This window comes from Callospermophilus lateralis, chromosome 19, assembly GCF_048772815.1.
Source record: "Callospermophilus lateralis isolate mCalLat2 chromosome 19, mCalLat2.hap1, whole genome shotgun sequence".
Taxonomy (NCBI): Eukaryota; Metazoa; Chordata; class Mammalia; order Rodentia; family Sciuridae; genus Callospermophilus; species Callospermophilus lateralis.
Genome location: NC_135323.1, coordinates 29,677,071 through 29,690,991, shown reverse-complemented (window position 1 = coordinate 29,690,991; position 13,921 = coordinate 29,677,071). Strand labels below are relative to the sequence as shown.

Genomic DNA, 13,921 nt, shown 5'->3' with positions numbered 1-13,921 from the left:
ACTAAGTTTTTCCTAAATTTCTAGTGGTGGTCGCAAGTGTCCAATCCCAGGAGAGGACTCCAGGATACTAGCCCTCTGTCCAGGTCAGGAACTCCCCTGGGAAACCTCAGCTCCCATCCAGGCCCACAGAGAACCCTAGTCCCCGACCCACACCTGTCAAAGCCAAGAGCCCCTCTATAGCCCCGGCTCACCTGGGGTATAGGTCCTGGGGAATTTGAGCCCTACTCTCAGTTGACCCAAAGCCTGTGCTGAGGCCCCGCCCACCTAGACCCCTCACGGGTCCCGCCCAGGCCCCGCCCCCATACTGGCCCTCGCCTGGCCCCGCCCCCACCACATCCGCCTCCTGCAGCCCCTGGACTCCAAGCTCCGCTGGTCATTGGATCCTCCCTGAGTGGACTTCTCGGAGTCGCTTCCCCTCAAACCTGAGGAGTCCGTGGCTCTTGGGGCTGTGTCCGGGCGCCCACCGTCGGATCTGGATGAATGTAGGTGCGCCCTCCCCTCGCCTCCCTCCGCTCCCCACACCCAAAGAGGCCAAACTTTTTTTTTTTTTTTTTTTTCCGTAAAACGTTTTTTATTTCTTTTAACTCAGAAACATCACAACCTAGGAGGACAAGAAGGGAAGAGGGAGGGTGATGAGGGCTTGGGGTGAGCGGGCTGGGATCTGCGCTCGCGGAGGCCTGGCCGGGGAACACCCCTCTCTCGTCCCGCTGTCCCCAACGCTGCGGGCAGGTGGGTGTGTGCGGAGGGGCGTCCTTAGGGGCACTTCCGCTCCACGCACTGCTTCCCGCCCTCCTCGTACTCCTGCTTGGAGATCCACATCTGCTGGAAAGTGCCCTGGGAGGAGGGGCGACACAGCGGTCAGGGCAGTCCAGGGGGAGCGGGCAGGGACCGCCCCCACCCCACCGCACCCTGCGGAAGCCTGGCCTCCTCTGGCCTCACCTCTCTGGGTCTCACCCTCCCTGGCCCGTCTGTTCCCTCTTTGTGTATTCAGAGGGAATACAGACAGCATCTGTAGTCAAGGCTTCAAGCATTCAGCAAGGATTTATAGAGCACCTGTCTGCCCTGAGCCAGGAACCGTTCCCGAGCTGAGTGGTGGCACTTACAGCCTAGGCTAGCCAATCACCCCCACCCAGCATCCCTCTACACACGCATACCAGGTGTCCGGGCCTCGCCACGCTCCATCAGGGCGTAGGCTCACTCTCAAGTCGCCTTCATTCCCAAGGAAAGTGTTTCCTCTTCCCTCCCCATTCTGAAACCACCTAAACCACTTAACTTCTAGGTCCTGGTGCCCCGCTGTCACCCACCCCTACTGAAGCCTGCCATTTGAGGGGTCCCGCACTGGGCATCTCACACTGTTCCTTCTCTTGGATGGCCGTTCTGCCTTCACCTGAAAGTTAGTGTCTAGCCCTGGCTTGTGTCTCAGTTTCTCTCCTCAGAGAACAGACTTCCTGGCCTGGCTCATTCAGCCCCAGTCCTAACCAATCTCTTGTTTCCAACCCAAATATCCAGCTGTCTCTTAGATTCACGGCCCTAAGTGTTCCTCTGGATCCTAAATTCCTTATGTCCGTAATTGAGTAAGCCATTTTCCCCCAGGCTCTGCCTAAACCCGCTGCTTCTTTGATCCTTCCCACTCTCCATGCCTGTGCCCTCCAATGTGGTGGCCTCTGGTGGCCCGCCATCTCAATGTGCTTCATCCAAACTGAGATATGATCTATGGGGAAAATATAGACTGGATTTATTTATTTATTTTGGTACTGGATATTGAACCCAGGGTCTTGCATATGCTAGGCAAGCACTCTACCCCTGAGCTACTCTCCAGCCCTTTTTATTTTATTTCGAGATAGGGTCTCACTAAGGTGACAAGCTGGTCTTGAGCTTTTGACCTTCCTGCCTTAGCCTTCCAAGTAACTGATGTTACAGTTGTATACCAGTACATCTGGCCAATATGCTGATTTTTTTTTTTTTTTTTTTTTTAGTACTGGGGATTGAACCCACAGGTGCTTGACCACTGAGTCATAGCCCCACCCCCTTTTATGTTTTTATTTGGAAACAAGTTCTCACTGAGTTGGTGAGCGTCTTGCTAAGTTACAGAGGCTGGCTTTGAACTTGCAATCCTTCTGCCTTGGCTTCCCAAGTCGCTGAGATTACAGGCATGTGCCACCATGTCCGGCTATATGTTGGATTTTGATGACTAAGTATACAATGTAAAGAATGTAAAATATCTCACTAAGAACTTTTTATATTGGTCATACATTAAAATGGTAATATTTTGGATATATTGGATCAAATAAAGTATGTTCTTAAAATTTAATTTTACCTTTTTTTGTATTTTTTTTCAACATGGCTACAGGAATTTTCTTTTTTTTTTTTTTTTTTTTTTTTTTGCACCAGGGATTGAATTAAGTGGTGCTTAACCAGTGAGCTACATCTCTAGCCTTTTTAAATTTTTTTTAGTTGTAGTTGGTACAATATCTTTATTTACTTATTTATTTTTATGTGGTGCTGAGGATCGAACCCAGAACCTGACACGTGCAAGGCAAGTGGTTTACCACGAGCTACAGCCCTAGCCCCTCCATCCCTTTTTTAATATTTTATTTAGAGATAGGGTCTCACTGAGTTGCTTCAGGACCTTGCTAAATTGCTGAGGCTGGCTTTGAACTTGTAATCCTCCAACCTCAACCTCCTAAGCCAATGGAATTACAAGTGTGCACCACTGCACCCAGCAGAAATTTTAAAATATATGTCTTGTATTGTGCTCCTGTTGGGTAGGACTGACCTAGCCCCAACCTAAGTTAGCATCTGTGTCTTGTTCTTGACCTTGTCTCTTTCTTTTCTCTTGCATGTGAACAGTGTCCACGTACTGTTCATGTACTATTTAATAAGCTTCCAGTGTACACTCACTGGTACTCATGGCTCTGCTGTGTCCCATTCAGAGTGGAGATGGTAGCAGCTCTGTCACTGCCTCCTTCTCCTCCTTCTTTCTCTCTCTCTCTCTCTCTTTTTTTCTTTTTTGTAACACTTGGTATTGAACCAGGGCCTTGCACCTGTTAGACAAGCACTCTGCCACTGAGCTACATCCCCAGCCCCTGTCTCTGCCTTCAGCCTGGCCCCATTTGACCCACTCCCTACTCTTATGAGGGAGCATGCGGACCTCCTAAAACCCAGATCTGCTGCATCTGTCTTTGGCCCTGCATCTGGCCCTCCCCACAGTTGATGTCTTGTTATCCTCTTTGCCTTCCAAGTTCATACTCTTCTCATCTCAGTTTATAATCCTGAAGGCCCTTGAAACTTCCAAACTGGATCACTGCACACTTTGTGGTCACTTTCTGTTTAATTGTCTTGACTGTAGACTGTCACTGTCAGGAAGGCAGGGACTATCAGGCTGTCTGTCCACTTGAAACACAGAAGAGGCCTTTAGTCACTGTGGAGCTGACAAGTGCCAGCCCCCAGCTAAGTTCTAACTCCCAGCCTGATTTTCTGAGTCTCCTTTCTGTCTCCTTGGAGGTCTCCCCTTCTAGTGGATGTCCTTTTCTGTGGTGGCTCTGCCATCCCCTCTGTGAGGGGATGCATTTTGTACCCCAGCTCCCTGCTCGAAGACTTGTGTCCACCCCAGTGGCTGATCCAGACTAAATTCTCCACCTCCTGCACCAGAACCAACCCGCCCACCTCCTCATCCCATTGCTCCTCACTCTCCCCCACCTCCGCTGCTTCCCAATCCACGATTCCAGAGACCATGGGAAGAGGCTTCCGGCAAGGTCTCCTTGGTTCCCGCTCACACCCTGATCACAAAGACTCATGCCTGACAGTCTTTTCAGAGGTGCCTGTCATCATCACATCACTCCTTTGCCCTAAACCCCCAGGACATCCCCTCTGCTCACAGAGGACAGTGGGTGCCTTACCATGACCTCATCCCAACCCATCTCCAACTTCCTGTCTTTCTGCTCCCTGATTTGTGTCCTGATAAAGCGTTTAGGTTTCTGGGAGCACTGCTCTTTCTCAAAAAATAAATGTTAGTTAAATGAATGAATGAGGATGCTGGCAAGGCAGTGGGGTGTATCCGGGTGTCCCCTTCCCCACACTCAGCACTAGGCCAGGCCCCTTCCTTCTCACCAGTGAGGCCAAAATGGAGCCCCCAATCCAGGGGCTGAACTTGCGCTCCATGGTGCTGTTACTGGCGATGAGCTTCAGACGCATGCTCTGTGGGGAGAAAGGGGCAGGAGAAGCAGACATCTAGGCTCTGGGAAGGGACAGGGCTTGGAAGACAGGAAGAAGCCACAGGGGCAAGAGGACTGGTCTGATGGACAGAACGTTCCATGTTTGGGAAGGAAGATAGACTTGGTCCTGAAAGGCTACACCAGGAGTGGAGTCCAGGGCCCCGGGTAAGGGGTGAACACCTACCGGTGGGGTCTTCTGGGAAAGCTCTCGATTGAGCCTGTCAGTGAAGCCCTGAAGCAGTGTGTTCCCGCCAGTGACAATGACACTGCCATATAGGCCCTGAGAGCAGAGAGGAAGAGTGAGCCTGCAGGGAACTACCCCTCCCAGCCTCCCCACTCCTGGACCTTTTCACTCAGCCGTGGCCCAGGCCTCACCGGACGAATGTCGATGTCGCACATGCCAATGCTGGTGGTGACCACATGGCCCACGCCTAACATGGTGTTCCCTGAAAGGCCCTGTGGACAAAGGTGACCTGGGCTTTGGCCCCTGTGATCCTTCCCAGCCTCTCCCATACCCTAGAATTTAAGAACTCCAGCCAGCCCCCATCCCAAATCAGTGCTCACCACCCCACCAAACCTTGACATTGGAGGGATCAAACAGGCCTTCAGGGATGCGGAGACGCTCGGCGCCATAGTCTGTATTGTAGCCATTGGGCATCTCATAATGGACTGTGGGCATTTGCGCAGCCACCCTGCCCAGGAAGGATCAAAACTCTGCCTGGGGTGCTCACAAAGTCCCCAGGTAAGAAGCACCACAGGTGCCCCCTGAGCCCTACTTGTACCCTCCTCCCACCCCAGCACGGAGCCCCACTCACTGCTCATCATAGGGGGAGTCTGAGACCTGCAGCACCGAGGCCTGGAAGTCCTGAATCACCTCCTGAGAATCAAGAAGGGGTGAGGACTTGGCCTCCCTCTCGAGCACCACACCCCACCCACCTTCAGGGCCTCTGTCCCTCCCCACAGCTTGTGGCAGGGGGCCAGGAGCTGGGGAGGGAAGCTCTCTGGGGAACATTCTTAGTGCCTCACATTGCACATGTAGTTATGCCAGGACTTGGAGACTTGGGGTAGCTTCTCCTTCTTTTTCCAGTTTGGGGGAGCACCTTCCCGCACAGGCTCCTGTAGGGGCACAGCCTCTGAGTATCCTTCCCTCACCGGTGCTTGTCCACCCCCTGTCCACACCTGCCTTCCCAGCCCTCAGCAGCTCTGCAGTTAACCAGCACTGGGGGTTCTGCTTTGTTGCCCCAAAGAAGGGTTTCTTGTCCTTCCTTGACAGAAAGGAGAGGGAACTGGGAGAACTTGTTACCATTTGTGCCATACACATGTTGGGTACAGGTGATTGAAAAAGCCCAATTAGGGAAAGCTGAGGGCATATGGGGAAGGCCTCCTCTGGGCTCTATCCCATGTGGGGACCTAGAGAAGCCCTCTGCACGCAGTGTCATTTAACACTTTTCCCTGTTGTTCTATTTTCTTTACGGGAGAGGAAACTGAGTTCCAGAGAGTGTCAATATCATGTACTGGGTCACACAGCTCTTATGTGGCAGAGGCAGAACTTGAACCTGAGCCATTTGGACCCCCCACACACACGCACTGGTTTTCACACATGTTGCTGCCAGCCGATTGCATGACCTTGGCCATGTCCCTCAGCATGTCTCAATCTTTGATGCCTTGATTGAAAAATGAAGAACTGGACCTATGATCTTTTGGGGGTCCTGCTGCTCTCTGGTCTGCTATATCATGGGTTGGTGGGCTGACAGGTACCCAGGACTCTATGGTGGCAGCTCTGGACTCCCCAGAGGTCCCACCTTGGCTGCGATCATGTAAGGGGGGATGATGTCAATAGCCATTTCCTGGAAGAGCTCCCGGCACTGCATGGAGATGAAGTCCCCGGCCAGGGGCGATTTGACAATGCCTGGAAGAGGAGGCAGTGTCAGGACCTGGCCCTCTCCAAGCCCCCCTGGCCCCTGCCGAGGCCCCACCTTGCTGCAGGACATAGCCATCATGCACTGGAATGGCCGTGGTGTGGGTGGCCCCACTGTCCAACACGAGGCCCGTGGAACGTCCATTTGCAAAGCTGGTGTGGGATGGGTCAGTCAAAGAGACAGCTGTGGCAAGTGAGGGGCTGGCCTGGTTCCCCACTCTTCCTGGGGTCCATCCAACCCCCAGTCTGCAAGACTCCCCTTGACTTATGGCCCATCTCCTGGAGATAGGCTCCTCAGACCTCAGTCACTTCTTTCCTGGGTGAATTGCAACTTCTTCCTCTGTTCCTATGGAACTCCAGCCTCTCTTTATTCTTGGTTCTAAGATCTGGGCTCCCTGAATTATGGTCCCTGTCCCGCCAGTGAGTGCTTAGCACAGGGTTCTGTGCAAAGCAGATGCTGAAAAAAAGCAATGCTGACTGGTGGTTTGAGAAGGGACAGCCTCCGAGTCATATACTCCCTCCCTCCTCTGCCCAGTCCCAGCTCCTGCTGTCCCCTTAGCCCAGCTCTTTCTCTGCTCAGCCTGATCTATGGAATGGGGAAAGGCCACTTATCTGGACTCCCGAAGTCCTGGGCACTTGCCCATGGGTTTTTAGTCCTGGTGTGGCTAAGGAAGGAGTCTGGCTCTGATCAGAGTCCTGACTCTGATCTCCAGAGAATCAGGCCTACACACCCCACCCTGTCCCTCCACCCAGCAGAGCAGCACAACCCAGAGGATACGCGGTGAGTACTGCTGTCTTGCATAAAAAGAAGGCAGGAATGTTGTACTGCTCGAACATCAGCTCAGTCAGCTTCTCCCGCTTGGCCCGTGTGTTCCACTGCGGAGAGAGTGCAGGAGGGAGGAGTCAGGAGGGACACACTCAGACACACAATCACACACATACATACACACTCACATTCATGCACATTTATATGCATCTACATATGCATATATGCAAACACACTTATTCACACACACAACTCATACTAGGGGAAGAGTTCACATTGTGAGAACTATAAAGAATTTTAAGGATCACAGTCAAAACCTAGATGAGGAAAACAACACTCAGAGAGGAAGATGACACAGGAAGCTCTAGACAGAGCTGGATCTGGAGTCCTGTTTCTCTGATGCCTGGCTCAGGGGCTCTTAATTGTTACAATATACACCTCAGGCTCCTCCCAGTCCCCAGGTCATTCCTTTCCCCCATTCTAATCATCCAGCGGCAAGAAAACTGGGAAGATGATGTCTGGGTAATGATGCAAACATCTAATTTTATTCCCTCCCAAGATCCCAGCGAAACTATAATGAAGGGGCAATTTAAAAAGATTTAAACCCACAGAAGTCAACAAGCCCAGGAAAAGAAGTGCCACCAGGGAAATGCAAATCAAACATTCTTAGCCATTAGGGAATTGCAAATCAAAAGCATAATGTGATACCACTTTGTGTGCACTAGAGTGGTAAAATAATTAAAAAACAGAAAATAGCAAGTGCTGACAAGGATGTGAAGAAATTGGAACTCTCTCACACTGCTGGTCAGAACATAAAAGGGTTCAGTCACTGTTGTTGGTTCCTCAAAAAAGTAAACATTACTATAAGACTCTGATATTCCACTCCTAATTACATATTCAGAAGAATGGAAAACAGGTACTCTGATAAATATATGTACACAAATATTCAAAGCAGCACTCACTATGCCTAAAAGTTAGATATAGTCCAAATGCCCATCAGTGGAAAGCGGATAAGACAATGGTGGTATATCTGTACAATGGACATTATTCAGCCACAATAAGAAATGCGGTACCAATACATGCTAAACATGGATGAACATTTAAAACATGTTAAGTGAAAGAATATAGGAACATATAATATAAATATAAAGAACATAGGACTGTGGGTATAACTCAGTGGTGAGTATATGCTTAGCATTTATGAAGCCCTGGGTTCAATCCCCAGCACACACAAAGAGGAAGAAGAAGAAAAAGGAGAAGGGTGAAAGTAACATATTGAGCTGGGTGTGGTGGTGCACACCTGTAATCCTCTCAGGGAGGCTGAGGCAGGAGGATCAAAGCCAGCCTCAGAAACTTATCAAGGCCCTATGCAACTCAGTGAGACCCTGTCTCTAAATAAACTACAAAATAGGGCTGGGGATGTGGCTCATTAGTTGAGTGTCCCTGACTTCAATGCCCAGTCCAAAAAAGATATATTGTATGATTCCATTTATATGAACAATTAAATACTTAGAGACAGAAAGTAGATCAGTGATTTCTAAGAGCTTGGATTACAGAATAACTATTTAACAGAAATGGGTTCTTCTTTGAGATCATGAAAATGTTTTAACCAGACAGCAGTAATGGCTGTGTAACACTGTTAATGTACTAAATGCCACTGAATTGTTAACTTTAGAAAGGTTAATTTTAAGTTGTATTAATCTCTGTTCTAGGGTGGGTTGGAGAGAGAGAGCAAGAGGGACAAAAAAAAAAAAAAGAGAGAGAGAGGAGGGCTTGGGTTGGGAATAATAAGGGGAAACAGTGACAAAATATTGGAGCTGGGAATCAGATAGGTGAGTGGTGAGGTTCGGCAAACTGACTCCTAAACTGGTAGTGGAAAAAAACAGGAACAACCTGTGATAAGCCACAGAATCCTGAAAGGCCTCAGGAATAGGGTTCAGGTATTTCTAGAAGTGGAGATGAAAGGAAATCTAAAATAAGATTATTTGAAGCTACTCACATAACAGACTCCTAAACTCTCTCCCCAACTCCAGGTCACTGAGCTATTATCCCCCATGCCAGTTCCAGAACCCCAGAGAGGATGACACTGAGGATTCCTGAACTGATGGGACTCTGGACACAGCGGGAATGAGGGCATCTGCCCAAGGCAGAGAATGAAGCGATGCCAGATACACTGGATGCTGAGACTACCAGCTCCATTCTCTCACTTGCTCTAAGAAAGAGGGATCCAAGCCGGTCTCCAGGGTGGAAGCCTATGGGGTCACATCAAAAATCTAAAGATACAGGTTGGGGTGTAACTCAGTGGTAGAGTATCTGCCTTATGCATGAGAGGTCCTAGGTTCAATCCAACACCCCTCCCAAATCTGAATATACCAGTATTTGTATAGTACAGCATCTGTATGCTGACCACCAGAACATTCCATTCAGATTAGCCCATAGCAAACATCAATCAATAAGCTCTCCATTCCCCTGAACCAGGGTTCCTGATCAGCTTTTTAGAGCCCCAGCACGAAACAATAAGCAGGCAAACATGGGCTTTCAGAATCTAAGAAATGTCTCTACAATGAGATAGAGACCTTCCCAAAAACAATGCAGATAAAAAAACAATTTGGTTTTATTTTTTGGGGGGAAGGGGGTACTGGGGATTGAATTCAGGGGCACTCGACCACTGAACCACATCCCCATCTCTATTTTGTATTCTATTTAGAGACAGGGTCTCAGTTGCTTGACACCTTGCTTTTGCTAAAGCTGGCTTTGAATTCGAGATCCTCCTGCCTCAGCCTCTGGAGCCACTGGGATTTTACAGATGCATGCCACTTGTAAGAACAACTTGGAAGAACAGAGATTATTCAGGAAGATACAAGAGCAAAAACAAAATCAGTAATATTCTTAGTGAAGGAACCAACAATAGCGCACCCATGAAACCAGACGAGGACACTCAAATAGCAACATTCATGGAACAAAAAAAGAACTCATGGAAAGCAAGAATGTAGGAGCAGAAATGAAAAACTTGGAAGAAGGGTTGGAATGTAAAGTTGAGGGAACATCTTAGAAACTAGAGGGGGAAAGTAGAGATGGAAAACAGAAGAGAAAATATAAGAAAAAGGGTTGGGGATGTGGGCTCAATGGTAGAGCATCTGCCTGGCAATGCATGAGGCCCTTTGTTCAATTCCCCAGCACCAAAATAAATAAAAATCAGGGGACCAGTTTTGGCCCAAAATTTAAATAACAGAATTTCTTAAAAGAGAACAGAGAAAATTGAGAGAAATAAGTAATAAAATGAATAAATTTTTTTCATTGATTTGAAAGGCAGAGGTTTTTAGATTGAAGGGACATATTAAGTATATACAGCAATGAATGAATATAAATCAATATCAGTACATATCATAGTAAAATTGTAGAATACTTAGGATGGAGTGAGAAATCTATAAACCTTCAGAAAGAAAAAAAAATCACACCAGAAGATCAGGAGCTAGACTCAGCCTTCTTGGTGGCAACTGTGGATATTGGAAGAGAATGGAGAAACACCTTCAAGATTCTGAAGAAAAAAAAAAAATTCCAACCCAGAGTGTGATACCTAGCTATGCTATTAATCCAAGATCGGACATGCAAAATCTCAAAAAATTTACTTCCTATAATCTTTCTAAGAAGTAAAACAAGAAATGGAATCAAATATCAGAAACAGGGTTTCTAACACAGGGGTAGTAAAGGTCCAAATTTCTTCCCCAATATAGGAGTAAGGCAAAGGGATTCTCCACGGGGTGACAAAAGGAGATGCCAGATGACAGTTCTGCCCTGGTGTAGAGGGCTGCTAATTCAAAGTGGAATAGGTTATTAGGCTCTCCTGGAAAAATTTCTTCAAGAAGATGAAATTAATAGACTATCTAAAGCAATTAATGTCTTGAGAAAATTTACAGGTAATTATATATGAATAACATATGAATAACATAGGGTTACATTATTAAGTAGATAGAAGACTAAGCAACATAAAACCCAAGACAATTTTCAGATCCAGTGAACAAAAAGTTGCACAGGAAAGAAAAAAATAATCATATTTTCTTGCCTGCTCAGGATAAAAAATAATAAAAGCATAGATTCTGAGTATTGATCTTTTCAAAAGTATAAAAGACAAATGTACTTAAAGGTGGGGAATCAGAAATATGTGTGATATAGTGAGGGTGGTGAAGAACCAAATGCTTGTTTCCTTAGTGGGAAATTCATAGAGAATATCTAAAGCTGGGGCTGGGGTTGTGGCTCAGTGGTAGAGCGCTTGCCTAGTATGTGTGAGGCACTGGGTTCGATCCTCAGCATCACACAAATGTAAATAAATAAAATAAAGGCTAAAAAAAAGAATGCTTTACCTTTTTAAAAAATATCTAAAGCTTAGGGGGAAAAATCCATGCAGTCAGGTGTTGGGGTACATTCCTGTAAACCAGTGACTTAGGCAGCTGAGGCAGTAGGAGCTCAAGTTTGAGGCCAGTCTGGACAACTTAGCAAGACCTTCTCTCAAAGAAGAAAAAGAAAAAAAAAAGCAGTTTGTATGTGTGTGTGTGTGTGTGTGTATGTACACATGTGGTCTGGGGATAAGCACTTGCCTAGCATATGCAAGGACCTGGATTCAGTTCCCATACTGGAAAAAAAAATGCAATAATTTAAGTGTGACATTTAGAGATATAGAAAAAATACTTCAATAAAAAAAACTAGCTTAAAAAGAGAAAAGCAGTTTAGTTGTCTTTGGAATGGGGGAAATGGAAGGAGGAGGGTAAGAACTGCAGGCTTTTACCTTAACATACTTTATAAAGCAAATTGATTTCTTATGTGTATATATAATGTTGACCCAAGATTTTAAGTTAAAAAGTCAAAAAAGAACTGGGGGCAGGGGTGAAGGGCAGAGTGGATAGAGCTGGAAGAGAGGAGAGAAGCCAGGAAAGAAGAAAACTGGTTGACCATTATAAGGTTGGAAGGAAAATGTAAGTGAAGCCACTGATAGGGGTGACTTGAAGTGAGGGGTGAATGGTGGAAAGGGTGTGCTGGGGGCCCCAGAGCTGGATGTGAGTCTGAATGAGGCACTCACCGGGGCCTCCGACATGAGAACTGGGTGCAGGTTTGGCTCAGACTTGACGTGTTTGCTGTAGGTGTGATCCAGAATGGCCCGGAAACACTCCCAGTCCTCGACTTGGGGGAAGAAGACCAGTGTGGAGAGATGCAGGTGGGCAGGCAGGGGTGGCAGACAAGAAGGAAAAGAGTCTTGGGAAGAGTGAGTCCTGCTCCATCAGAAAAGTCCCCATTCCCGGGAATCTGGTGGGACCCTGGGCTGGGTACCAGGCAGTGGAGGGAAGCTGTGAGGAGGTCCCTGGGACTTGGGCAGTTGCAAGGATGACTCTGAAGGTATGGGATGCTTTATCCCAGGTGGTGTGTGTGTGTAGGGGGTGCTCCCAGTCTGTGTGAGGAGGTGATGGGTAGGGGCCCCTTACTCATGCCATTCTTGAGGGGCGACATGACTTCTGCTCCATCCCGAGGCACGTGCAGGGCGTTGGTGTCAATGTGGAAGATCTTCCCCTTCTTCTCTTTCTCCCCCTCCAGCTCCAGCCCGCCCCCCTCTTCAGCGGCCAGCAGCCCCACCGTAGTGGGGAAGTCAGCCTGGGGGTGGGGAGGATAGGCAGGGAGAGAGATCGCCCTCTTGTCCCTGTCCAGTCCCACCCAGGGCCCTCAGCCCGCCCCTGGGTTTACTCCCACATTCCCGCTCAGCACAGCTTTGGGGCTGGGCTGTGAAAGCTCTGAGTCACAGGAAGCCTAAAGCTAAGTCCAGAAGCCCTAGGTTTTGGGGAGGGGACTGGAAGGCTCACCTTGGGGCAGTCCTCCCCAGCGTACCCAGCGCGGACTGAGAAGGAGCCAATGTCAAAGACCAGCGCCCCCACCTCATCTGTGCAGAGAGACAGGAGTGTGAGGGGACCTCCCCGGAACTCTCTCCCCCGGGGTAGTTTCAAGAGGAGCTCAGGGCACAGCGGGTCTCGCCACGGTCAATATCTGCTGGGAGCAGGTGGGAGCTAGGCCTGGAGTTCGGGGTCCTGGGAGTGGAGGGTCAAGCTGTCAGAGTCCCTCTCGCCCAGTGGCCTTGTTCAAGCCACTGTCCTGGAGGGGAAGCAAGGGGCCATTGGCCGGGCGGAAGCGGGTTGTATAGTGGAGAGGTTAGGCCCGGTGCGCTCGGGGCCGTCACCGAAGGTAGAGGTGGCGGGAGACACAAACCTCGCGCTGATCTGCTCGAGCGCGAAGGTGACAGGCCCCAGGGTGCCCAAGGCTTGGGTCGCGCGGGTTCGGGGCGCAGGGCTGCGGGCCAGGCCGCGCGGGGCTGGGAGCCCGAAGCCCAAGGCTGGCTCACCTCCGCCGTAGACGCCCCCGCTCATAGTGCCCTCTTAACACTGCTCGCGGCCCGTGGGCGGCGGTGGGATCAGCACCGAGGCGGCCGGACAGCTCCCGGGATCCCGGGCGGGGCGGGGCGCGCGGCGGCCAATCAGGAGGCTGGATCCCCCGCCCCCAACGGCGCCGCGGATTGGTTGAGAGGCCAGACAATAACCCGGCCGGGGGCCGCTGCTTTAAAGGGGCAGCCACCTCGGCGTCCTGGGGCGGTGTAGGGATGAGGGAGGAGTAGATAAAAGCACTGACAGGACCTACGAAATAGGCGGAATGGGAGGCAGAGAGAAGAGTAGGAAAGAGATGGAGACCCTTTCCATCCGGAGACCAGGACTCTGTATGGTGACTGATGAGGTCCCTGCTCGGCTTCATTTTTAAAATAGGGTGGGGGGTGAGGGTGCCCTGGGGCACCTGAAGAGTCAACCATCCACAGGCTCCTGAGCAAGGCTTTGTCACACTCAATGAAATTACCGGGAGAGGGAGGATGGAAAGATAGAAAGAGGGACCAGAGGTGTATGTGTGGGGGGTGTCTCTTGTCTCTCTCTGATTCTTTCCATCTTTGTCTTTCTGATGACCACTTTTTTTCCTCAACCATCCCTTGGAGCCTGAGCC

General features: G+C 49.3%; 1 protein-coding gene across 2 annotated transcripts; it reads right to left on the bottom strand.

The window, feature by feature from the left end:
* Positions 1–753: 753 nt before the first annotated feature.
* Positions 754–13,302, bottom strand: Actl6b (actin like 6B). Of its 2 annotated transcripts, none has more exons than XM_077106083.1 (14): positions 13,278–13,302; positions 12,745–12,821; positions 12,373–12,538; positions 11,973–12,073; positions 6,911–7,008; positions 6,191–6,285; positions 6,017–6,123; positions 5,241–5,330; positions 5,030–5,091; positions 4,792–4,906; positions 4,576–4,670; positions 4,399–4,504; positions 4,111–4,197; positions 754–834 (listed from the first exon to the last, which is right to left on the bottom strand). In XM_077106083.1, the coding sequence occupies exons 1-14, from the start codon at positions 13,300–13,302 to the stop codon at positions 754–756; spliced, it is 1,305 nt and encodes a 434-aa protein (XP_076962198.1). The 2 variants fall into 2 exon arrangements, with proteins under 2 accessions (XP_076962198.1, XP_076962199.1); XM_077106084.1 differs by having other exon boundaries at positions 4,399–4,494; positions 4,590–4,670.
* Positions 13,303–13,921: the final 619 nt, after the last annotated feature.